Source organism: Dysidea avara, chromosome 7, assembly GCF_963678975.1.
Source record: "Dysidea avara chromosome 7, odDysAvar1.4, whole genome shotgun sequence".
NCBI classification, from domain to species: Eukaryota; Metazoa; Porifera; class Demospongiae; order Dictyoceratida; family Dysideidae; genus Dysidea; species Dysidea avara.
Window position 1 is genome coordinate 34,967,444 of NC_089278.1, and position 26,199 is coordinate 34,993,642.

Sequence of the window (26,199 nt, forward strand, 5' to 3'; positions counted from 1 at the left end):
CCATACCTGTTTCACTGCCCATACAAAAGTCTCAATAGTAGCAGTGAAATTTATCCCGTATTTCACTGGTAGCAGTGAAAAAGTTGTAATTGCAATTTCATTGGCTAGAATTTATGTTAACAATTAGTGTTGACACATGTTTAGTACATAGTGACAAATTGCGTACATAGCAACGCTAATGCACGGCATGCGCATATGCAGCAAGTATGGTATTAACTGGGAATAGCATGGGTAGCAGTGGAATTTGGGATAAATACCACTCTTGTTGTATTGGAAATGGTAAATTTCACTCGGCTTCGCCTCGTGAAATTTATCCCCATTTCCAATACAACACTCGTGATATTTATCCCAAATTTCACTGCTACCCATGCTATTACTAGTACATATATATATATATATATATATATACATCTTAACCCATATGCAAAGTGTTTCAAGTTAAGTGGCTATATATACTTACATGAAGAGTGTGTGCTATGAACATCACTGTTTTAACAGTGTTAATGCTTAAATGGATGCTCTTCGTAAGGTTAAGACACATATCCTGTGCATGTCTTACTCCACAAAGTCTAAATCATTGAGAAGGGCAATATCACTGAGGTCTATAGCATCATAAATTTTTAATTACATAATACTATTAGAGTTTTACATATACAGATAATAGTAGTAAATTATTCATCTACAGATTAATAAGTAAGGGCTTCAAATTGCAGCCACTGAGCCAGATACTGTAGCTTCACTGATGCAGTGTGATGGAAACTTTCAGACATGCAATGATAACAAGTTATGAAGCTTCCAAATTTAAAAAGTGGGTCAAATTTTGTTGAGAAATTCACCTTTTCGCAAACCAGTCACAATTTACCTTGAGTACCAGTATAAAGTTTACCAAGCACGTTATGGAGAACACTGTCTAACACTTTTATATCTAAGTAGCTATCTTGCTTGTCAGAGTTATTGTAAACATGTACACGGTCCAAAAACACTCATATAAAGGTGCTGGAGGGCTGATCTGCTCTGGAGTATGCCAATGTACACTAAGAAAAGAAACTTAGAAATGAAGTTGATTATGATCTCATGACTTTCAAATTAATGATTATTGCATAAAGGTGATATGGGCCCATAATTGTTGACTAAAATTAATCATATTCACCATATACTTCATGTCAAGGATAATAACATGGACTGCCAATTTGATATTACATGCATGCACATTGCTCCAAGCACTTAGTTCATGAACAGTTAATGGAGAGGAATGCATATGGTAATAGAGCACAACTCTTTAATATTCTTGGCCCTATTCCATCAATTCTTACCGATGCTGCCTTTGTGGCATCTAGCTAGACTATAACAAGGATATTCTGGTAAACTGTAAATTCCATTTCTGCAAGAGGACTATAGCACATCACGAGTCCAAGGTAAGGTTGTCAACTTCAGTCAAGTTGAAACAGTAAAACTTCAAGTAAAAATGTTATGCAAGTTAGCATTCTGTAGCTACATCACTGCTCCCAAGCATACATACATTAATTTTTAAAAAAAAGTCTGACTATTATATTAGAGTATTTGACTGTTCTATTAGAGTACCTCGATCTATTATTGTATTATTAATTACAGGTTAAAGGTACAGCCTGTGAAACTTGATCACATACAGAAAAATTACAGTGAAGAATAATCAATTAACTACAAATTATAATCAAAAATTAATTACAAATATAGGAAGTGTAGTACATGTAATGGACCAAGATAGCCCAGCCCAGGAGTCCAGCAGAAGCATAAAAAATCATGACAGAAACAGCAAACTATACGGCTACCTGCAAAAAAAAGTATGTACAAAAACTAAACACAAGTGTTAGAAGTCATACCATACGCATATGGTACATACCATAAGCGTACGGTATGTACCATAGGTGCATGGTACGAAATACGCATATGGTATAGAACATCCATAAGACTATTAAGTAGGTGATACAAAACAAAGTGAACCAGTCAACTCAATCATTTGCAAATGTGTTGGCTTTCCATTGTGATACAAGATTTTCCCAAGAGTAGCACATTCTGTCCGAAAATACATTAAACAACATATACTGTCATATCATGTTAATATGCAACACTGCATAAAAGTATTCTAAGATTGTTTATAAAGTAAAAGCATACTGTTTTTGATATGTTGTGCAGTAATAGTTACAACAGTGGATAAGGTACATACAATGTGTATTAAAATAGTTTGATACAAAACAGTAAAATTAAAGAGCTAGAGGTTATAGAAAGATATACATAGTATGTGATGGCAGCAACACGCATGTATGCGTGCCAGGTTACTTGCAAAGTTACAAACAGATAAGATATACTATAGCTACATGTACGTGTTTACCAAAATACACATATACTTAAAATGTAACTAAAAAGTGTTAGTGCTCGTTTTTGCTTTGCTCCAACTAAAAAAGAAAAATAAATGATCAAGCATTTTTGAAAAGTAATTGGCATTACCTTCTTAAGAGTTCTGATCATTTTCTCTAAAACACTCTGGTATTGTTCCTGATCATCATCGTAAAGGCTAAACCAAAGATCATCTCCAAGAATAAATTTTAAATAAGGCGGTGGATCAATATCTTCACGTTTTACCACAAATATCTTCTTGTTCTCCTGATCTGCATATTTGACTTCTCTTTCACACCATTTTGATTTACAGGATTTCTTTGAAAGAATGATAATCATACCATCACTTTTGCTTATTTCTTTAGCTAATTTATCTGAAAGTGATTCAGCATGATCTATGTTGTGAGTATCTAAAAACACATTCCAATTTTGGTATTTTAAGTCATCACGTAATTTTTGGACAAAATCATTGGTGATATCCTCTCGTCCGTAACTGATAAACAGTTCTAACTTTGCTGGTTGATCTGTGAATAGATAAAGTAGTGTTAAAACTTGTATAATTACCGCATACATGTAACAGTTGTGAGGGATTTTGCTGACATACACCGGAATTGTGAGGGCCACAGGCTCGAAGGGTAAGGATGCAGCAACATCCCGACACAGTTGTGGTATAAGTGATATATATATATATACCACTTTAGAGTGGGTGTTCAAAGGTGCCACTCAGGGCTTAACTCGCATATTCACTGGGAAATATCTAGATATTACCAGGGCAATATCATGGGAACGCGGTTTGTTCATGACGTTGATGTCCAACCAGTTCAAAGATACGAAACACTTTGACTCATTTTATTGAGTGACACGGAGAGTTTCGTTGTGGGTTTTAGTTTACACATTAGGCAAGGTTCAGTGTAGTTGTTAAGTTTAGATGAATTGACAGTAACTAAACTACTATTCTAAGACGAATAAAATCTATAAAACGATCACTTGGGCAATGCATGGATGCATACTTATACCCTAAGTACTCAACTTAATGTATTAACTTACTTACTGCCACAATTGCGAAGGTTTAATGTAGTATATACACTTCAAAAATCAATCCCACAATCAAAAGTTCCTGGGGTGTGTTGAAACATAATGATGTAGAAATAACGTTCTAAGAGCTATTTGCCCATGCTATTGAAACCACAATCAATCATCAAATGCTAGTGTATAAAACAAATGGGGTGAGTGATATGTAGTTCTTTCACCTACCAGGTGAGTGTGCCTTGAGTGACTTATACCACTACTGTGTCGGGATTCTGCTGATGTGTACTCCCTTACCCCTCGGGACTGTGGCCAGGTGTATATATCAGCAAAATCCCTCACAGCTGTGGTATAACTATTACATGTAACACTTTCACACCTCAGATCAAAGGAGCCACCTGGGCTACATATGAAATGTAACTGGGTTAAAACTAGGCAGTGATTACATAGATGTTGAGGCCGAAATCGGTTGTGGGGATCGATTAATACTCATGTGATTAGGATGCACAACTTGAATTTTGCCATGAAAACCACTCAGACAAAGAGCGCTTTGTTATCCTTGCCATCCTACAAGTTGAAAAACGTTGGGCTAATAGTGCTATAGCTTATTCATTTCCACATGTTATGAAGCTACCACTCTGCACAGAGTAACCACTTTACAAGCAGGCTTACTTATCTAGGCCTTTAGTAAACTCCATACTTTTTCCATAAACGATTCAATAGCACTGAATAAAACATTAAGGCCACTCCAAATAAATTCTCTGTTTCCCATCCACCACCTGCATCTGGTTACTGTCAGCTCTAAATATTCTATTATTCCGTATTCTTCCATTATTTACCAGTTACTCTTGCATACTGACAGGCTCAGTAAAAGTCATCTTGAAACAGTGTCAACTCACATGTCAGCAGTACTATCAAGTTGGCACAAACTGCTATTTTTGCAACTTAAAAAGGAAGGAACAAGCTTAAGCATGCTTTTATGCAGCTTTTTATGGTTGTGCCAGACAAATAATGGCTTGAAAAGCTGCCAATCTTATAATGAAATAATGGAAATGGACCGCCCGCCTGCACGCAAATATGCTCAAGTCCAGGATGGGAAACAGAAAATTTATTTGGAGTCACTTAAACTTGCATAACCAAAATTCTCCATGATATCTCTAGGATATGTCTGTTCATCAAAATCAAACGTAATCAGAACACACTAGCTGCTGACCCATAATTGAAAATTTTAGGTATGCATAATACATCCAGTGGCTGCACCCATTTTGGCTTGGGTGATTGATCACCTTGTACAGGATATCAGCCTGATAAGTGTTACATATTAGCTGTAACATGGAACATTTGGGCTCTGCCTGATATGTACGTATGCCCTCTGTCCTTGGGACTGCGGCCCTCAAGCATACATATCAGGTAAAACCCTCATGCCTGTGTTATTGGTAAATCAACACCAAACTGCCAAATTTAAAATTATTTTCATACTTTGTGACACTGCAGTCCAAGCTTTTGATGGTAGTTATTATGTCAGTTTTGACAAGCCAAGTGTGGCTTTGTGGATACTTAAATACACCTTACTGATAGTATGGCTATGCAAATGGGTGTGGCACATGACAGCAAGTTCCTGCTGCAAGACTAGACTAGAACATATACTCATTCGGTGTCCACATAAGCTTGTAGACAGCAACAGATGCAGATTGATACAGGCTGTAATACACCCATTGAAAGCGTCAGATGATTTTACCCGATTCAACTCCAGGCACAGGGGTATCCAGCATACTGTGAATGGTCACGACTAAAAGCGCAAGGCAGACATTTCAGCACAAGATGGTACAGCATGCACACTTTGTCCTTCTGTCAGCTTACAGCACAAATATTTATACAGTAGCAATAGTTTGTACATAAATGAATTATATATTGGTTTTCTACGTTATTCACGTGGCTGTTTAGTGCCAGTGGCTTATTGTTCACTCTACCAATGAGCACTTGCTGTGAGAAGCCATATAAACACACAATTTTATTGTGTTTGCTGCTAGAAAGCTTATCGCAGTCTTTAAAAATGAAGAAATTATATAGTACCTTTGTAATAAAAAGAACAGTCAGAGGATAACCAAGAAAACTTGCTGTACCAGCCTTCGCACGAGCCATTAAAATGCGGAGTAATGCAGAAATATCCATTTAAGGATTCATGGGAGTATGTCCAGATCGCACAATAGAAAACCAAGCCACCACCACCACAGGCATAGAGTGAGCAATGGAATATATAGTATTATACACAAGTTGTTGTAGAGTGGGTAATGTACACTTTTGCATAGATCATCCATGACTTCTGTTTGTAATGTAAATATCAGATCGGTTTCTTTTGGTGGCATCAATATCAGATATCGGTACATGCCAAAAACCCATATCGGTACACCTCTAGTTCCAGGTTTGATACCTGATTATGCCAATTTGGTGTTGTTGTTTCCTTGAGCAAGAAGCTTTACTCAGATTACTCCAGTCTACCCAGGCCTGGTGTCAACTGGGGAAGCAGCCCACCCAGCTGTAACATCAATGGATACCAGTACCTGGTGTTTACTGGGGAAACAAATGCCCAACTGTCCTTGTCTCGCTTAGCGATGTTGGGGTTGTTTTGAAACCTCAGGTTTTGTGATCTCTCTCCATGACAACCTTGCCAGTCCTCCCACAGGTTACTAGCCCTGCCTCTAAGTATTTGCCTGCACAAGCCTCAAGTGCTTGAGTGATGTCCAAGTATGTCATTGCTGGTTTGCTGGATGGCAATAGCTGTGTTTCACATGGCTGCCGTAGGTTTTGCTTTTTAGGCTCTGTGTGTGCATGCACACGCATGTGTATGCGCATGTACATGCATGAGTGGAAGGAGGTACAAATGTGTAACAACATGCACAACATAGGTGTGATATAACATGGGCGGGTGCATGTGTACATAAATAAGATTCATCACCTATTATGCATTTTTAAAGGATCTCATCACCTTTTAAATCAGTAGAGTTCTTTAAAGTAGTCTCTCTGTCATCACCCACTGTACCTTGCTGTACGTCATCATGTTCTTGTTTGTTTATAGCAAATGACGATGATGATGAACCTTGTACCAATGCTACATGAGAGTTTATTTGTTTATTTATATACAGGAAAAGATAGTATCACCCAAACAATAAAACAAGTACACTGGAATTTTCAACTAGAGTAGGGACCACAGCACATCGATAAAAAGTACTGAAACAAGCCGGTGCATGATATTAAATCACAGTAAAACAATAAGTGTTATATCCCTAGATACCATAACAAAAAAGCACAGTAGGGATATAACACTTCTTATTGTTTTACTGTGATTTAATATCATGCACTACTCCAGCTTGTTCCAGTACTTTTTATCGATGTGCTGTAGTCTCTACTCTAGTTGATAATTCTTTTTGTGTGTAGTTGTTTGTTAACTTTTTTTATAATTATGACTGGCACATACTGCATCAAAAGAAAGAATTGGCACTGCGTGCCCCAGCTATATCAGTTATTGTCTAAAAGTTGAAGTATCCATTACGCTTCATTGTCAGCTATGTTAAAGCCGTTACACAACGTTACGAATAAAGAACTGTTCAAAAAGCACCCCTGCAATCCATGCATATCGCATCAAATGAAAGAAATGGTGCTGCACGCCCCGGTTACATCAATTATCATCTGAAAATATTCATTACGCTTCATTGTCAGCTATGTTCAATCTGCTACACAGCATCACAAATCAAGTACTGTTAGAAAAGCACCTCTGCAGTCAAAGTAGCCACTATGAAAAACACAAATGATTTCCATAATGAAGGAAAGCCATCACGTGCTTCCACCAAATCTACACTTTTCGCTATCAGCAAAGATGAATGAGACACAAAGGAGGACACTGGTAAGTCCATGAAGAATGAATTGTATATACTGCAGTATGCCAAAAGGCACCTCTCAAGCGTAAGTGACGTTGAACAGTGAAAAAATCAAGTCCTTAGCCTTAGCTTTTATCGAGTTATGTTTGTCTGAAGGGTTACTCAGTCAGTCAGTATCTAGAAAATTCCGTTAAATATATATATTTTTTCTAAATTCCGTAGCAACTTATTGAAAGCATTTCAGGTCGATCTATCACCTCCAGTACTCAATGCTAACACTTAATACTACAATGAATTTGTCAAATATTAATACATTCACAATCATGTTGTACAGTAAATGCCGTACTCACATGGGTCATGCTTCATTTTCTTTGCAGCCAATTCTCCCTGGTTATCTGACTTTCTTTTGTCTCTTTTATCAACATCTTCAGCTGTGCTCTCTGTTGGTGGACATGATGACAGTAAATACACTTGATACATCACAGAAGTAGCATAGTGGAACGCATAATATATCCAGTTCTTCTGAAATTGCTTTTATAAACACATGTGCACATGTAACTGTGTCTTTCTGTATCCATGTGAAAATTTTTGATGCTAAAAGCAGTCTGCATGTGAGATGTTTAAAGCCTCCAGGCATAACAGAAACTGCAAAGCCAATACTTAACTTCACAAATGCAAAAACTGGCCTATCTATGAATCCGTGTAAAGTATAACAGCTGCAGCCTGTAAACTCTTAAGCAATATTTGCAAGTCCAGTCTTCAGACATCACACACGCACGCACGCACGCACGTACACACGCACACACACAACAAGTCTTGTAACAAAAATAGGTCCAATATAGTCAACCAAAATTGGCATACTCTAAACCATTTTTGCTACTAAATTTAGTCTGGATTATATAATGCCAGAAAGTGAGCCAACTAGCAAAGAGGCAACATGGTTTGTATATCATAGAACAAAGAAAAAAAATAGAGCAGTTTTATGTATCGCATGAGCTAGATAGGACATTATATATGCTAATACTTCTGAGAATGTGAAGCAAAGGAATTCAGTCATAGCTGATGGAAATGGAGAGCATTCACAACAAAATATAAATTGAAAATATAAGATAGAGATACTCCAATAAAGCAATCATATTTTCTCATCTTCAAAACTGCATAACAACACAATGTAAAATGCTATCCAAGGTACTCTCTAGACATTGCCTTTATCAAAACCCCATATGATTAATTACTGGAGTGTACATTGAAACTTTCATGGTCTTGTATGTAGTGCTGGGCAATATCACAATCTTTTCGTATATCGGGATATTTACATCTGATGTATCATCTTCAAATTGCAATATGGTCATATCATATTTCAGTAATTTTCTGTATTTAGTGTAATTCTACATATTTATGCAATTCTTTGATGGTAGTGCTAGTGAAATTATATCCAAAAAGCACTGGTTATTTATTTCTTAGAAAACATTTTTGCTATACCACCTAAGTATGAATATCGTGATATTTAGTATTATCATGATGTTTCAGGTGGTGATATATTGTTGGTAGGAATTGTGATATCACCCAACTCTACTTGTATGCACTGTGGTCTTTTGACTTTGTTGGATCCCTTATGCCTGGCCATGAAATGCTGTATGGCAAAATAGTGTATGTGAACATTGTTACCCATACTTTATAGGCAGAGCAAAACTACCGATTACAGGGACTTTCCTACAGAGCGGTAGAGTGGTGCTCTACTTTACTCAAAATTCTTTTGATGTGGTAAAAGGAATGTATATAATTAGCAAATTGATTTTGATGTTGTTAGCAGATTAACAGTTTTACCGTTCTACTTTATTTTGCTGGGGAAAGCAACTAGCTATACATGTATGTATATGCTTAAGAAGCTATCTACACAATTATGATAACTGTGTATTCATATACTGAGTCACCTTCAATTTCATCATACGACTGTGCAGTTGAACATACTGCAGTAGCTAGTGTCACTAACATCATGACAGACAAGTAAAGCATGTAGCTATACCTACAGGTGTATGAAGACACCTGGATAAATGCAAAGTCAATGATTAAGTAGAGGTTGAATGCAGACAAGATCTCAGATCCCAGGTGTTATGGCTCCTCTAGCGCATGCCTAGACTGTGTGTTGCAGGGGATCAAGTCACCACTGGGTCGGGGATTTTTTTTTTCTGCATTCTTCAACATTTAGCATGTTTCTGACTCCCTGTATTCACAGGCTTTTGCCTTCTCACAGGTCCCTAGTGGGATAGCATTTGATTTAAAAAATATTTTTGTCATCCAAAATCATCCAGCTGAAACTACTTTTAGATGTGGTCAAGCAAAAGTGATTATTGTTGCCAGTAACGGTTTAGCCGGATCATGTTTCCTGCTGTGACAGGCAATGTACTGATCTAAAATATTATCACATTGTTATTCACATTGCATGGAGAGTATTACTTTCTATGCATACATCAACAGGATATAATGTTTCAGTTCGCACCTACATGTTAAAGTGACTTCAGTTTCTTTCCTGCATGACTAGAAGAAAGACACCTTTTAACTTCCAAATAATGTGAACCATCTCCAGGAAGTTTGCTTGGACTGATTGGTAGAATCTAGTAAAACCAAACCATGCACCAGTTCTTTCCTTGGACATTTTTAATGAAGATCTTATTGTAATCTGACACCGAAACTTTGTATTCATAAAACATTTGTCCTAATAATATTTGCACAACTTGCAGCAACAAAACATGTCAAGCCACCAAATAATAACAATGATCCAAACAAGGTAATTTTTTTTCTTCTTTATAGTTTGTCTTCATTAGCAATACCATTATCACTTAAAAGTTAAACAGTGTGCATTGCATTTACAGTTTCATTGCATGCAGCCAAAATTATTGCTACCGAATTCATTCTCAAGTGGGTTAAATATTCAACTACAACACTTATTACTAACTATTAACATCGTATAACCTGCTAATCCTGTTTTCATTAATGGTGTGGCTGTTACAGGGATAAGCACAGTGAGGAAATTACAACCAGGAAGATACAGAGCACTTATGCAGTGATGCTATAGGCCTTTACGGTTTTGATTCCACTATGCGGTGGTAAGATAGTTAAGTTTTCAAGACATGAAAAACCTTCAGTGTTGTTGACAACCCATTAAAAAGTTTTTGCTTTTTTATTGATGGCATTTCATTCATGTGCATAGTGTGTGATGTGTATATAGTGTGTGTGGCGTCTTACTGTGTAATGGGAATGATTCACAAAAAGCTGTACCCTCAAATATGTATTTTTGTATACAGTTGAACGTATGAACCAATCAATATTAAGCCCCATCAGGATTACTAGGGATTAGTTGGGGATTTCCTTCCATTTGATCATCAAAACCCGTATATTTTAGCCATGTTACATGGGGATTTTACCACAAGTTGTGTCCTCCATGGGTGGAAAATTTGAATTTTAAAGTCAAATCCCCACAATTTCCCCCACGTGCACTGTGCCCGGAGGGGGTAGGCGGGGCAAAATATTAATTGGTGCATAATAATCGATCAATACCTGGAGGAAGCCTAGGTAAGTCATTCTTTATGTCTTTTGCAAGTTTTCTCACCACAGGGCTGTTGTCACTCTCAGCATATTCAGTCATTGCCTCTACAAACTTTAAAAAGTCGGTAAACTCGCCAACCATCAGTCCACCCCTCATCGATTCCAGCAACAAAACCGTCTTTTCCATGTTTGTTTTAGCCGCCCTAAAGTTTTGATTCAGCTGCGTACCACTCATCAATCCTTTTCCTACAAAAGTTGGATACATTGCAACGGCTGGTAGAGCTATCGTCAAGTTCTTGTAATGCTTTTCGAACGCAGCAAGAATAGGATTGTCAGCCATTTCAGCTAACAAGCACTAATTGGGTATTTATAGGCGCTAATTGTAATTTACGCGCACGCAGTGTTGTCAGATGATTTGCTCCAAATGTTTATGTGAGAAAATAAATTTGTTCATAAAAAGTCAGAAAGTTCATAAATCCATAGTCACTTTCCAAAAACTAGCCAACACATTATAAATAGGTGGATCTCTGGGTTAGTAGGGCACTGAAGAGCAAATAAAAAAGAAAAAGGTCGCCACCTAAAATTGCCAAAAGTTCATAGATTATTTCAGGTTCACAGACAAGCTAAAAGTTCATAAAAAATTCATAGATTATTTCAGGTTCACAAACAAAACAAAAAGTTCATAGCTAAATCTATGAACCAGGCTTTATGGCACAACATGGCAACACTGTTTACGTGGGAGCGCATCCAGCCACCTACGCACTCCATCACGCAATCTTGTGCATAGACGGTGGGACTAAACATAGTAGACCGAGGAGTGTTGCAGAACAGCAGAAACTCAGTAAAGGTGTTAGCGATTGTGTGTGTCACTCAGACTCCCTAAAATTAATGTGCTCTCTGACTCTGTCAAGCTCCCCAAACCGCAACAAACCACGTCCTGCTGCACTTGATCATGCAGGGCATAGATACTGGACTTACATCTAGTATCTATGATCAGGGCAAGTATACCTGGAGACATGATTGAGTCTTGCAGGTTTTTGTTCATGGACTTCAACAACACTTACCTGAATGTTTTGAATTTTACGCTGACCAGTCACCTTCCAGGTTATCTAGCTGTCTACTTCCTAGCAGTAGTCTATGGTAACTAACTTAGTTAGTCAACCACCCTTAGTAGACTTAACCCGGTCTTGATAAATTTCTTCTAAGATTCAATCTATTTGTTTGAACCAATAATTCCCACTACTAATACCCAGCCAGAAGCATCTATTGAAAATCGGTATGGCCCTTTAATACATGATCTCCCAGCATAAATTAACTGCTGATCTTATTTCTATTGAGATTTGATGTTTAGCTAGGTCACTTTATGTCAGACACACTAGCACTTGCTCAAGTGGCTAGCACTTCTGGTGTTGCAAAGAAGCTAAGACTATAGTATAAGATCAGTATTGCCGTGTCCTACTCATATAGAATTTTTAACTCTAGAGCCTTCCTGGACTGGATCTCCTGATCTGAACTTTTTTCTCTTTCAATACACTGTATACGTTAATAATGTAGTGTCAGCCTTGCCATGGCTCCTGTACTGACCACTCTGTGGCTGTCAGCCTGTGGTATACCCCTGAAACTAAGCCCCTGTATTATGTCTTTCTCCTCCATCAGGGACATTACATAGCTAGCTCAGTGTACCTCTGACTATCCAGCAAGGGGGTGGCATTTCTATATCCTGTTCTCCAATAGTGGTAAACACCTCATACAGGGTTTGCTTTCTGTGTTCACCCTCCAGTGCCTAACTGGTAAAGTTGATAGTTATAAACCCAATTATCATTCCAAGTGGTGTATAAAGATTCTGTGAAAAAATTAATAAGCCTTGACACTCTTGGCTTTTGCTGAAAAATGCACTTGATTGAATTCTACTATAGTTATGTAAAATTATATTCACTTTAATTTTGTTATCCTTAAAGTATCAATCATGGTATGCACTTTCAGTTATGTGCTTGTCTTTTGACCATTGCAAATTTCCAGCTTGACGTTCACTTTGACCAAGGAAGTGCCACCCCTTTGACTGATAGGGAAGGAGTTGAGGGTAATCTGACATAGACCAGACTGATCATGACTTTTAATTTTTATCGTTACCTGAGTTAAGGATGTGAAGGCAATGCCTTTGTGTCCTGCATGAAATGCATCTGTGTGTGTAGCGTTTAGGATTTCTCCTTCAGGAGGAGAGGGTGGGGAATCAGCTGCAGAATTTGGGGGGTGACCAGGTGAATAATTATAGTTGGCCATCTGTGTCATGAGTATTGATAGGTGAAGCCAGATCCTATGGTTGGTATAGAGCTTTAATACTTTTAATTTTAACTTGGGGCCATGTTCTAACAGTGACAGAGACAACAATGATGAAATTGCTGCAAAGGTCAAAATTGTGATGGTCCTATATATTAGGGGCACAGTTAAGTTGACATGGAAAGTTCATGGTTTCCTCACAAAAGACACAACTCTGTTCTACTATAATGCATGATTATGTGTATTGGCCACCCCCCTAAGGTTATAATAATGTAGTGTCTCCTAGCGACCAAATGCTAGTGGTAGTTATGATTAGCAGTACAAACCATAAACCAAACAGATACACTGTATTCCTTAGGCTCCGTCCCTTTTCTTTTGATAGTTATGTCTTAATTGGCAAACATTATGGTCAGACACATAACAGAGGCTATTTAGATGCCAAATATCTGGTGACTGACTGTTCCACTTGCTATATTACTATAGATGTGAAAAAGGAATTTACTAACAAAAGTAACAACAAATACTTTACCAAATACAAACTTACAAAAGCATAAAAATACATCATCGATATCAAAAATAAGATAAAAACCTAAGAAAATCCGGGCTTTGTAGCATCCTGAAAGAAAATATTATAACATTAGATATAGCATCTTTAATAGTACCTTTCTAATACACTCAATTAACTGCTTTAAAGGCTCATCATATTTATCGTCTTCACAAAAACTACCATAAAGAAGACGTGTTGTATTAATATGTAAATGAACAGAAGATGGTTTAGCATTATCATCAATCTTTTCACGAAACAATGGATATAGCTTCTTTCCCTTAGAATTTGCATAATCAACTTCTTTGGGGCACCATTTTGATTCGGTGTAGTTCTTTGTTACTATGACAATCATTCCATCACAATCATTTATAGCTGTCACAATTTTTGTCGGAAGTTCATCTCCGATTCCTATATTTTCAGTGTCAATAAACACTTCCCATCCTTGAAGTTTCAAGTCATCATGTAGTCTTCCAGCAAAATTATTGGTGTTATCCTTATGTGTATAGCTGATAAATAAGCTGATCTTCTCTGTAACCAAAATATTGTTCTATGCCATAAAATATTGTAGAAAGGAAATTGGTACCATGTATTCTATTAATTGTAACATACATGTCATATTAATATACTTAAAGAATAGACTGAACCAAGTTGTAGGTCAAATCTCTCGTAATTGGATAATCGGTGACTAACTCCAGTGGCAGATCTAGGATTTAAAAAGGGGGTTTCCACAAATTGATGTAGGTGAATAATTGGCATCTGAGGATATTTCTCTCAGATAGGATTTTAGAGTACCTTTGTTTAACAATCACAGCAAATCTAATGCTTTAAAAACTATAGCTGACTGTAGGACAAAAGTTGCGACTAAGCTGTAGCTTTGATTGCTTTATTAGAGTAGATACTTGACTGTTCTATTAGAGTATCTTGATGCATTAGGAGGTGAAAAGTAAAGTGTTTACAACAACAGTACATTAGACTGCCAATGAGCTAGAATTTAAAAGGAAATTCCTATTGAAACCACAGAAACCCATCTAAATCCACCTGATAATAAATTGCACCAACAAATACACTAGAGGCCCTTTCTACTCTATATGCTGCACTCTTTAAATGATTGATAGTTAAACAAGTGAATTTAATGAAGCAAAATTACAATACCTAAAAATATTGAAATTATAATGTGACAGGGGTTCACAGTGCCACTGAATGTTTGGGTAGCTGGCCATTGTAGCAAGAGTCATTAAAGACCAGGTGAATGTGAACTGACTATATAGTACAAGATACTAGTCAAAAGACATACAGTGTATGATCTCAGTAAAACTTTCTTTGCTACACAATAAGTTGTGTAATGCATGCATGTGGAAGATGGATTAAGAATCTGTAAGTGTACTGGAACTGATCACTTACTAACAAGTAACTTGGTAATAAATTTACTCACTTGTTGTATCAGTAGAGTTCTCCGAAGCATTCTCTTGATCCCTTTCCACTGTACTCTGTTGTCTATCATCATGATCCTGGCTTTGTGATGATGATGAGGCTTGCACAGGTGCTGTAATGATTAAATTACAAGGGTACACCAGTTCTGCATTACATAATACATACATATATACAATGCAAAATACAGCCAAACTGTACAAAGAGTGTGGCAGTTATGAAATTAAACGTGGCAGCCAAGTTTTTAAAAGACTGTTCGCACTACTGTATATATTTAAAATGATTGGCATTAACATCATTGTAGTTGGCTGTCACGTTTGATTTTACAACTTTCTCCCTGCATTTGAAGGCCACACCCTCTTAACTGTTTTGCATGGATTTCACTACTTTTTGTATTACACACTGTATATCTCAAAGATGTTTTTGCTCCTGTCTACAGATACTGCAATGATTATAGAAGAAGTTGCAAATGTATCGTATATTTTTGCAATGCTCTAATAGAGTGCACATTTTTTGAGGACTACTAATACAACACTATGAATGCTCTACATTTCCATCGGTAGATCTACAAATTTATCGATTGAAACTATGGAAATGAGTGTTAGACGCATGAGTTAACTGGCCAATCTCAGGCCAGGAATGTGATGGAAATCAAGGATGACAACAGGTTAACGGACATTGCATGTATGGCTAAACACATGTATATGCAGTACAGTAGGCATGTAGCAGAAGCATGAATTAGTTTTTGAACTTTCTTTGTAAGTAGTAACACAGTTCAAAATGTGAAGAGAACCACCAACAAAGATGCTGTGGATGGATGAACTGAAGTCTATGGTTGAGAGAAGGCCACAGACTGGGCAAGCAAGAATTCACCATCAATACCAACCGTTACAAGATATAGGAAGAAGCCCTCACTCCACAGGATTCTGTGTATAAATGATATTTTTCTGGTTCCTGTATAAACACACATAGCTGTAGTGTGGCATACTTACGTATGTATAACCATCTCAGCAAAAACCCACCTAACTTTCAATTTCTCAGCATTGTAGTTTCAGTTTATTGTGGTGAGTAACGTTTTGATATTATAGTGCTAGACAGTAGGAAGAGCAAAGAAATCAACTTGTATAGCAACTATACAGGAAATAACTACAGGCCATAACTTTTGTTGGCACTAGTCTACAGCATTGAAATTGTTCACCATAGATTGACAAATCAACCAAGGTATATTTAGACCTGTATATAATCATATGAAACGAGAAAATGATGACAATCTTGTTTACATCTACCATTGTAAACAAATGCACATGACACACATACTGTAGGGGCAACAAGAAATGAAACAGAAGATTTTTGAACTCTCCATGAGCAGGTGAACATGATGGTGTATAGGTTTACTTAATATGATTCTAGCTTCTCTGAGTAATGGCTTGAGTCTTTGTACGTAGTTTGCACAATTTGGTGCACTGTTAACTTCACGAATTTTGTTTTTCTCAAAATGCTAGCTGAATGCTCCAAATAAAACAACCAGAAAGCACACAGAGTGACGCTGGAAATTCTGGCAGCACTCCTTACAATTCTGTATCATAGTACTGATTTATTGTGATATCCCTGGCCACCAAACTGATTCTGAGGCAAGTAGTCGGCCTTTTACAATTCCTTGGTGACCATGGTGAATGCGACGCAGAATGTCATCCTGAAGCCCTATGGGGATCACAAGTCTATTACCTCGTAACAGTAATTGATTATGAAGAGACAGTTCACTACGTATACACCAATAATGTTTGAGCATACCCTTGACTGTGTGCTTGGCTGGCCACCCTTCTTGACAAAAGTGCATTACCTGGGACAAAACAGGGTCCTCACTCTGAGATAGACGTATACCTTCTAGTCGATCAGAACTTGCTGGAAGAGATTCCATTACTGTAGAAACAAACAGTTCTACTGCCTTTTGCAAATCAGTGGACTCTGAGAATTCTATTCTTAGGGGAGCTCTAGAAAGGGTGTCAGCAGTGAGTAAAGCTTTCCCTGCAACATGAATTATCTGGTAATCATATCGCATTAAGCGTAAACGAAATCATAAAACCCATGGTGGTAAGGCATCTAGATTTTTTTGTCCAAATAGTGAAATCAATGGCTTATGGTCTGTCTCAAGGACAAATGACCTACCCAACAGGTACATAGAAAATCTCTCACAGGCCCATGTGAGTGCCAGTGCTTCCTTTTCAATTTGCGCATAGCGCATTTCTGTCTCAGTCATGGTGCGTGAAGCAAAGGAGACGGCCCGCCACTCTGAATTACTTTCTGATCTTTGTAGGATAACTGCCCCTAAACCGAAAGAAGATGCATCTGCAGACACCTTAGTATCTGCACTTGGGTCGTACAGTGCAAGAAGTGGGGTGTTTGTCAATACCTCTTTAACCTTGGCAAAAGCTTCTTTCTGACTTGGTCCCCACAAGTATGTGCGTTTAGAGCTGAGTAGCTCAGTTAAAGGCTTCATAAGGTCAGCACTGCAGGGAATGAACTTGGATAATTGGTTGGTCAAACCAACAAAACGCCGCATCTCTGACACATTCTTGGGTGGGCTCATCTGAAGAATTGCATTTGTCTTAGCTATGACACCCTTGTGGTTTATAATGTGTCCCAAGAATTTTACTTCTGGTTTGGAAAACTCACATTTGCTTGGGTTTAAAGTTACTCCTGCAGAAACCAAACACTTCAACACAGTTTCTAAGCGTGCATCATGCTCACCTTGATCCTTGCCAAATATCAGGACATCATCCATCATACAAACCACTCCTGGCAATCTCTGTAGCAATGAGCTCATGCAACGTTGAAACAATTCCGGGGCACTGGTAATGCCAAAGGGTAACACATTGAAACAATAACGCCCAAAGGGGGTTATGAATGTAGTCAACAGACGTGACTTTGTGGCAAGTGGTATTTGCCAGAACCCACTGTTGGCATCCAATTTTGAAAACACTTGAGCTCCAGTGAGTTGGGCAAGGGTTTCTTCTACCCTAGGCAAGGGGTGAAATTCTCTCTGGACACTCTCATTTAGGTGTTTGAGGTCCACACATATTCGCACTTGTCCTGAAGATTTTGGGACCACCACCATGCCAGCACACCAAGGAGAGGGGTCACAAACAGGGGAGATGACACCCAGTAATTCCATTCGATTAAGTTCAGCTTGCACTTTATTGCGTAAAGGTAGTGGCACATTCCTGGCTGTGTGGAGCGCAAATGGTCTGGCATCTTTTGCAAGTGACACTTCATACTCCTCTCCAAATGTGCCAAGACCATGGAAAAGCTGAGGATATTGTCTCTGGATTTCCTTAGCTGTGAGTTGCAATGAATCTAATCTTGATACCAGGTTCAACGATGTGATAGCAGGCAGCCCCAATAAATTGCGCTTTAGATCTTTTACCACAAATACATTCTGCTTACAGGAAACATGCTTGGAAGTGAGACTTGCTGTAAATTGTCCCAATACTGTCAGAGGTGACATAGCTGGACCATACAATCTCCTAGTGGTCTTCTCTATTTTGACATTTAGTAAAGGTGGCTTCACTAATTGCTGAGACTTCCGCCCCTGTGTCAATTTTAAAAGTAACTGGCAAATCATTTACCCTGAGCTCTGTCAGCCACTGTGTCTGTTGTCAAGTAGTTACAGCACCAAGGAAATTGTCATCTTCCTTTTCCTCAACATCTCCTAACGGCCGGGTTGGGTCATCGTATAGTTCCACTGTGTCAGCTGCTCTCTTTGACATGCACATACTACCGTAATGTCCTCGTCTGTGGCATTTATAACAAGCTACATCTCGAGCAGGACATTTATCTCTTGAGTGCTTACCCTTTCCACAACGTGTACAGTTTTTAAATGATTCAGTACGTGACGACATGCTCTCTGGTTTCTTAGTAGAATTCCTACGCTTGTACCTAATGTCCTCTAGGTCATTTGTAGGTGGCACTTCTGGTTTCTCCCTTAAAATTTCTTGCTGTTGGCTAACAGCTGCCTTTTGACGTATTCTAGTTTTTGCCTGCTCTAAGGTTAAATTGGGGTCCATTTGTAATTGCTGAGAAAGACGTTGATCCCGGATACCAACCACTAGTCTACCACGAATCATCTCTGACTTCATATTCCGGTAGTTGCACGTTTCAGCAAGGTGATATAATGTGGTGATATATTGTTCAGCACTTTCACCTTCCAGCTGTGCTCTCTTGTTGAACTTTGCTCGTTCAAAAATAACATTTTGTCGGACCTTAAAAAACTGGTCAAATTTCGCCAATACATCGTCAAACCTTTCATACTCCTCTTCCGTTATGTTTGTAGAAGTCAGAACATCATCTGCTTCTTCGCCTAAGCAGTAAAGTAACATACTGACTTGGCGTGACTCACTGCCAGTTGAAAGGCCAGACACTTCGTGAAACTGTTGGAAGCGTTTCTTCCATCTTGGCCAATCGTCCGGATCTTTAAAGTTGAACGGTTTGGGAGGGTCGATATTCATAGTAGCCATCAGTCTTTTACTGGTAGGGTGCTGTTGATCCCACTTCTGACACCATGTACAATTCGGGATCAATCACATATAAACGTGTCATTACAACATCAACAATCACGTGATTCTATATCGTGCCTAATACACTTATGTGCGTGTGCATGTGCAAGGCTAATAGTCTGTTCACACTACAGTTACAATGCCACTATTGTGTTGTATCTGTCACTACTGTGACATATTGAGTTGATTTGGGGATTGTGCCTTCACCACCTAATAGCCTCACCAGGGGGCTGTCACGTTGGAATAAATAATAATAATAATTGTCTTGATGGTAAACCAACACGCACACACTGTACTGGTCATGCACTGCCTTATTGGTAGGTTGTCCCGTCGGTAATTGTACTTGGTTGTGTTTGCCCCGGGCCTAGTAATAAGAATAATAATAATATGAACAAACGGGCATATTTCAGTTTTGTCTGAAATAAGTGGACCTATACTTATTGCAAAGAACCACCAGAGGGTTGTTTTGAGTTGAAGGATGCTTTTCAAGGTGGTTTTTAGGTGTGCGTTCTATTAGGATTTTTGCAAAAAACATGGGCGATCCCTATTATGAACCCACTATCGTGGTTCATGATTATTCTATTCTTATCACCTACAAAGTCAGTTAAGTCTTCTGGACTACTGGCTTGATCATCATCTGCTGTTTCCTGTAGTGTGTCATCACCATGATCCTGGCTGGATGAAGATGATGACGGACTCTGTGTAGATGCTGTAAGAGATGACAAGAGTCAATATATATATAAGCATGCCCCACACTTGTGTAAAATTTGGCATGTTACAGCTGACAGCAGTCATATCTATAACACAGAATATCACAACAATAATAATATTGACCCTGAAGAGTTGTGAGTCGCAAAAAGTGTAGTAGCAAATAAACAAACCTTTCAGATAAATGAAGCCATTAAATTACTTATTATTTTTCATTGAACTACTCTAATAAAAGGCACTTTTATTTTTGAAGAATACAAAATATATTATTCTAATTTTATTTATTTTATTTGTTTATTAATGCTTTACATCACAAGTGCTGAAGGTCTGTAGGACACCTGGTCCTATATAGCCTGTTTAAAGACTTTAGCTATACATAAGGTGTGTTTGAAAAGTTGCAGAAAGGAGAAAAAATCCATGACTGAACTTAGTTGAATGATCACATTTAGCTATGTACATAATGACCTGTTAAGTAATTCAAAACTAGGTTCAAAATACTTTAATGTATTGTGCCCCGTCATATAATTTTACAGTGCACGTGATCCTTGCAATAAATGATTGACTGCATAATGACACAAGGTGAACCTTCTGCACTGGCAATGAGCATGGTGAACCCCTTTAAAACTTATGAAGAAGCACATAAAAATGAGTATTTTGAATGATTGGAACTGGTTTTTTAAGTGGAGAACAACAGCAAAATAGCCTACCTCCTCAGTTGTATCAGTTCAAAGACATATTCAGTGCTGAAAATTTTGACAGCGCTAAGGTTATATACCAACTGCATGTGAGTTGAGACAATTAAAGACTTTGCTGGTGCAGCATTACAAACCTAAAGCATTGATAATCACCAAGTTTTGTCTTTCACAAGAGAGACCAACACACTGAGCCTGTAATGAATGGAGTATGAAAGTTGGCATATTCCTCAGCAAGTTTCTGGAGCGGGCCTTGTGAGACCGCTTCATGTGTGGCCTGACCAATCCCTAGATGCAATAACACCTGTTGTCTAAAAAGGACTTGACATTGGAAAAGGCAATAGCCTTAGCAACCACCATGAAAATTGCAGTTTTAGAGCCACAGGAAAAGCCCAAACATTGCCTAGCCTGACAGAAGATGAAGACGTACAGTATGCAAGCTAATGGAAGCAAGGTTTTACAATGTGTGATTGCTGTGGTCAGCAGAGACACTCTACACACTGGTGCTGTTTTTGTAATTACCAATGTCATAAGTGTTGCAGATTGGGGTGTCTACAAAGGGTGTGTTAAGTAAGATGGAGACACAAAGCCAGAAACCAGACAAAACCCAAGGAAAATACACAACAGGTATGAACCACATAACTGACCAAGCAGCTCAAGAATTTGATGGTCAAGGCATTTGGGTCGTAACAGGTAGACAAAAAGAGGATTACCAACTGGAAGTTTGTGTTAATGTTAAATCTGTCAGAATAGAACTAGACACAGGAGCTGCCATCTCAGTGATTTCTGAACAGTAGTGGAGCAGCTCATTCCCTGATACAGGAGCCTTGCCACCATACACAGGATACCCTTGAGAAGTTTATCTGGAGACCAACTGGAAGACTGGAAGTAGTTGGATAAGCAGTGGTTCAAGTAACATATGAAAAGTAATGCAATTACTTATAGTACTAACAAATCCATAGTGTACAAAGAGGTTGCTTGTAGATGGTATAACCTGGTTTCTATACCACCATGTACAAATATATTGCACATACCGTATTTGCTTGATTAAAATGCCATGGCGTTTATTATCTTAGTTCCAAATTGATGTGGAGACTATTCAAACTCGACCACCACATGATACTCATGAGTGATGTTTAAGCCATTGTCTTCACAATCAATTGTGGGACCACTCAAGTGTGGAAACTATTAAAGGTGCGGTGTTTAATCAAGTAAATACAGTACTACTTACATGTGACATGCTTCACTTTCTTAGCGGCTGATCCTCCCTGGCTATCTAACCTTCTTTTCTGTCCCTTATCAGCATTTTTAGCCGTTGATTTCTTTGGTGGATGTGGTGAAGCTGTACACAACACAGATTTAAATTATTACATCAGGTGAGAGATATATATACTCATGCTTAATAGCAGTAGTAACTTGGAATTTGACTACAGCGAAACCTGTGTATTAAATACACCTAAGGACAAACCAAAAGTGTCCTGATTATCAAGGTGTCCTGTAGCTTTTTTTGATGGGCACCTTTACTTTTAAATAAGTTTATAACCCTGAGCACTGCAGTTGAATGCTGCTGCCCCTTTTTCACCGTTAGATTATTTTCACTACAGCAGTTAGAATTTCTGGAAGGTCAAGTAACTTCCAGCTTTCACTGTAACAGGTCAGATTACGTGCTAAGGAATACTTTAGGACCATAACCAGACTATTGATATGCTATTTTAAAGTGTCCTGATTAACAGGTTCCACTGTATGCCAGTCACCTACCGGTCAAACATTGTCAAGTTTCTTTTCAAGTGGGTGGATAGCCACCATCCAAAATTTTAAGAGGGAAATTTGCTTCTTCAGAACCATTTTCATTGAGCTGCAAATTTTCAGGGGGGGAGGGGGACTTTTACAGACAGTAGCCAATCTGCAGAAATTTCTCCATCGGAAAAAAACTGTTATACGGCATATTCTTGATAAGAAGAAAGGCTACTAATAAGTGTATATTTCTGCTGACAAATATTGTACAAGTCAATACAAAATTGGCAAAGAACAATTTTACATCTGTGTAATTTGCCTGTACAGTCCTAACCAATATGCAGCCATTGTCAACCTCAAAAGTCAGTGGTCAAGGTCGCAGAACAGTACCAAGTCAACAACCAAGGCCAAACCTTCAAACTCACAGTCCAGAACTATAAGTATAATGCTGTGAATGCCACTGGCAAAAAATCAGTATAACCAATAGAAGTGCAGATGAATATTAGAAAAATCCATAACAGCTGAGCAAAGATGCATGTGATAATAAAAGCTCCAGCCAATAAATGGCTGGTTATAATATTGTCAACAATGCCATTGTGTTACTGTGGCCATTCTGGCTGATAGCTATTACATTATTTGTATACTAGAAATTTCTGAAGATTACATTATTTCTCACAACTTGTGCATGATCAGCTGCTTTAAATTAGACAAGTACATAGAAAAATTAATAGTTTTAAGGTGTTCGATTAGGGACCATAGAACAAAGTTGGAAAACAAGGGAGGTTGCCTACACCTGCAGATATACTAGTGACTTCAATCTATACCCATGAATTTGGGACTAAATATTTACTACTATATCTGCAGGTGCAGACAACCTCCCTTGTTTTCCTACTTTTTTCTATGATCCTTAATCGACAATAAAATTCCTAATTTTTCCCTATAGTTGTTTGTTTACTTGTTCTGTAACAACTGATGAACCAGCACATACCACATCAAAAGAAAGAATAGCGCCAGAGTTAATGTTTTGTCTGAATGCATGCCCTAACTATCAATTACTCACTCATGAAAGTAAAGTGGCCATTTTACTTAGCTTTTCAGCTATGTTGAGCTCATTATGTATACACAGTGCTATAAATGGGGAAATATACCTCTGCAATCAATCCAGTCATCACAAAATAGTATGGATAATTTATGCACCCCAACTATCAATTACTGACTCAAAAGTGAATGGCCATTACACTTCATTTTCACCCTGTTACAGTGTCACAAATGAAAAACAGTATTAGTAGTGCCTCTGCAATCATGTCCAGTTGCCAGGGACAACACAAACGATTCCCATTTAAGGAAGCCATGCATTGTGCTATCGTGAATTGACACCTTAGGCTGTGGGCAAAAAGAAATGATGTGTGCATTTTACATACTGTGGTATGGATGAAATGACATCGAGCAGTAAAAAAATCAAGCCCATAGCTATAGCTGTTAGCGGGCTACACTTGTCTGAAAGCATCAAGCAGGTAGGCATGCAGGCAGTAGAAAATATCACTGAATAATTTTATTTTTATTTTGTACCTACCTATTGAAAGCAGTTAGGGTTGTACTGAAAGCATTTTGGGGCTTGGTTATATAACCAATACTACCAAGGCACCAGGATGGTATTGTTAAGCTGTTTTTGGGTGATAGTATTGGCCTGAAAAACCCAAACCTCCATGATATTATTATCTAATCAAAAACAGCCAAGCTGTAAAAAAAGGTGCGCCCCCCAAAAAAGCCATGGTGAAAAAAGATGTGAAATCCAAGGTGGCGGCCAAGAAATGGCTGTGATGGTAGGTTAATGGTAAAAATTTTAATAACGACAATTCAGGTGAATTTGGTGCCAAGACCAAGTGGCACAAAATTCACCTGAATTGTCGTTATTAAAATGTTTACCATTAACCTACCACCACAGCCATTTCTTGGCCGCCACCTTGGATTTCACATCTTTTTTCACCATGGCCTTTTTGGGGGCCGCACCTTTTTTTTACAGCTTGGCTGTTTTTGATTAGATATCACTTCTTTTTGTATTTGTATACTGCAAAGCCAGCCTATGGCTGGCTTTGGGGCTTTTTAACCCATGTGTTTTTTATTTACCACAGGAAGAAGAAAAGAACATACAGAAGATTATTAATACTTCAATTATTTTTGATTGTATTAGTAATTATACAATTATATACATATATTTATTACATGCCCATTATTCCCCACAGGATATTTTTTAGCAGCTGATCTCTCTACTGGGTGACTTAAAATATAGCTGAACTATATACAGGATGGTTTCTTTGTAGCTGAACTCTCTACAAGATGACCTCTTCTAGCTGATTTCTCTACAGGGTGATTTGTTTCTAGCTGAACTCTCTACTGGTTATTTGTTTGCAGCTAAACTCTCTACATCCATGGTGGTTTCTTTGTAGCTGAACTCTCTACATGATGGTTTCTTTGTAGCTGAACTCTCTACAAGGTGACTTCTTCTAGCTGAACTCTCTACAAGGTGATTTCTTTGTAGCTGAACTCTCTACATGATGGTTTCTTTGTAGCTGAACTCTCTACAAGGTGACTTCTTTTAGCTGATCCCTCTACAGGGTGATTTGTTTGCAGCTGAACTCTTTACGTGGTGATTTCTTTGTAGCTGAACTCTCTCCAAGGTGACCTCTTCTAGCTGATCTCTCTACAGGGTGATTTGTTTCTAGCTGAACTCTTTACAGGTGATTTGTTTGCAGCTAAACTCTCTACATGGTGCTTTCTTTGTAGCTGAACTCTCTAAATGATGGTTTCTTTGTAGCTGAACTCTCTACAAGGTAACTTCTTATAGCTGATCCCTCTACAGGGCGATTTGTTTGTAGTTGAATTCTCTACACAGTAATTTGTTTGAGGCTGAACTCTCTACATGGCGGTTTCTTTGTAGCTGAACTCTCTGCAAGGTGACTTTTTCTAGCTGAACCTATACAAAGTGATTTGTTTGCAGCTGAACTCTCTACATGATGGTTTCTTTGTAGCTGAACTCTCTATAAGGTGACCTCTTCTAGCTGAACTCTTTACATTGTGTCTAGTTTCTAGCTGATCTCTCTACAGGGTGATTTGTTTGTAGCTGAACTCCTTACATTGTGTCTAGTTTCTAGCTGATCTCCACAGGGTAATTTGTTTGTAGCTGATCTCTCTACAAGTTGATTTGTGTGTAGCTGATCTCTCTGCAGGTTGATTTGTTTGTAACTGATCTCTCTACAGGGCAATTTGTTTGTAGCTGAACTCTCTATAAGGTGATTTGATCTCTCTGCAGGTTGATTTGTTTGTAGCTGAACTCTCTAAAGGGTGATTTGCTTGTAGCTGAACTCCTTACATTGTGTCTAGTTTCTAGCTGATCTCTCTACAGGGTGATTTGTTTGTAGCTGATCTCTCTGCAGGTTGAT

At 38.1% G+C, this 26,199-nt stretch overlaps 1 protein-coding gene across 3 annotated transcripts in view; it reads right to left on the reverse strand.

Annotated features, from left to right (window-relative positions):
* Positions 1 to 2,089: 2,089 nt before the first annotated feature.
* LOC136260749 (uncharacterized) overlaps positions 2,090 to 26,199 on the reverse strand; it is a 40,614-nt gene continuing 16,504 nt past the window's right edge. Inside the window, exons 1-5 of one of the 3 annotated variants that reach the window (XM_066054609.1) lie at positions 10,833 to 11,188; positions 7,625 to 7,714; positions 6,386 to 6,508; positions 2,485 to 2,897; positions 2,090 to 2,432 (exon numbers count right to left, since the gene is read on the reverse strand). In XM_066054609.1, the coding sequence (XP_065910681.1) occupies positions 2,406 to 2,432; positions 2,485 to 2,897; positions 6,386 to 6,508; positions 7,625 to 7,714; positions 10,833 to 11,160 (981 nt within the window). In that variant the 5' untranslated portion in view covers positions 11,161 to 11,188 and the 3' untranslated portion in view covers positions 2,090 to 2,405. Of the gene's footprint in view, positions 2,433 to 2,484; positions 2,898 to 6,385; positions 6,509 to 7,624; positions 7,715 to 10,832; positions 11,189 to 20,217; positions 20,335 to 22,256; positions 22,368 to 26,199 lie in introns of those variants that run through there. The other 2 variants (XM_066054608.1, XM_066054610.1) reach the window with 2 other exon arrangements.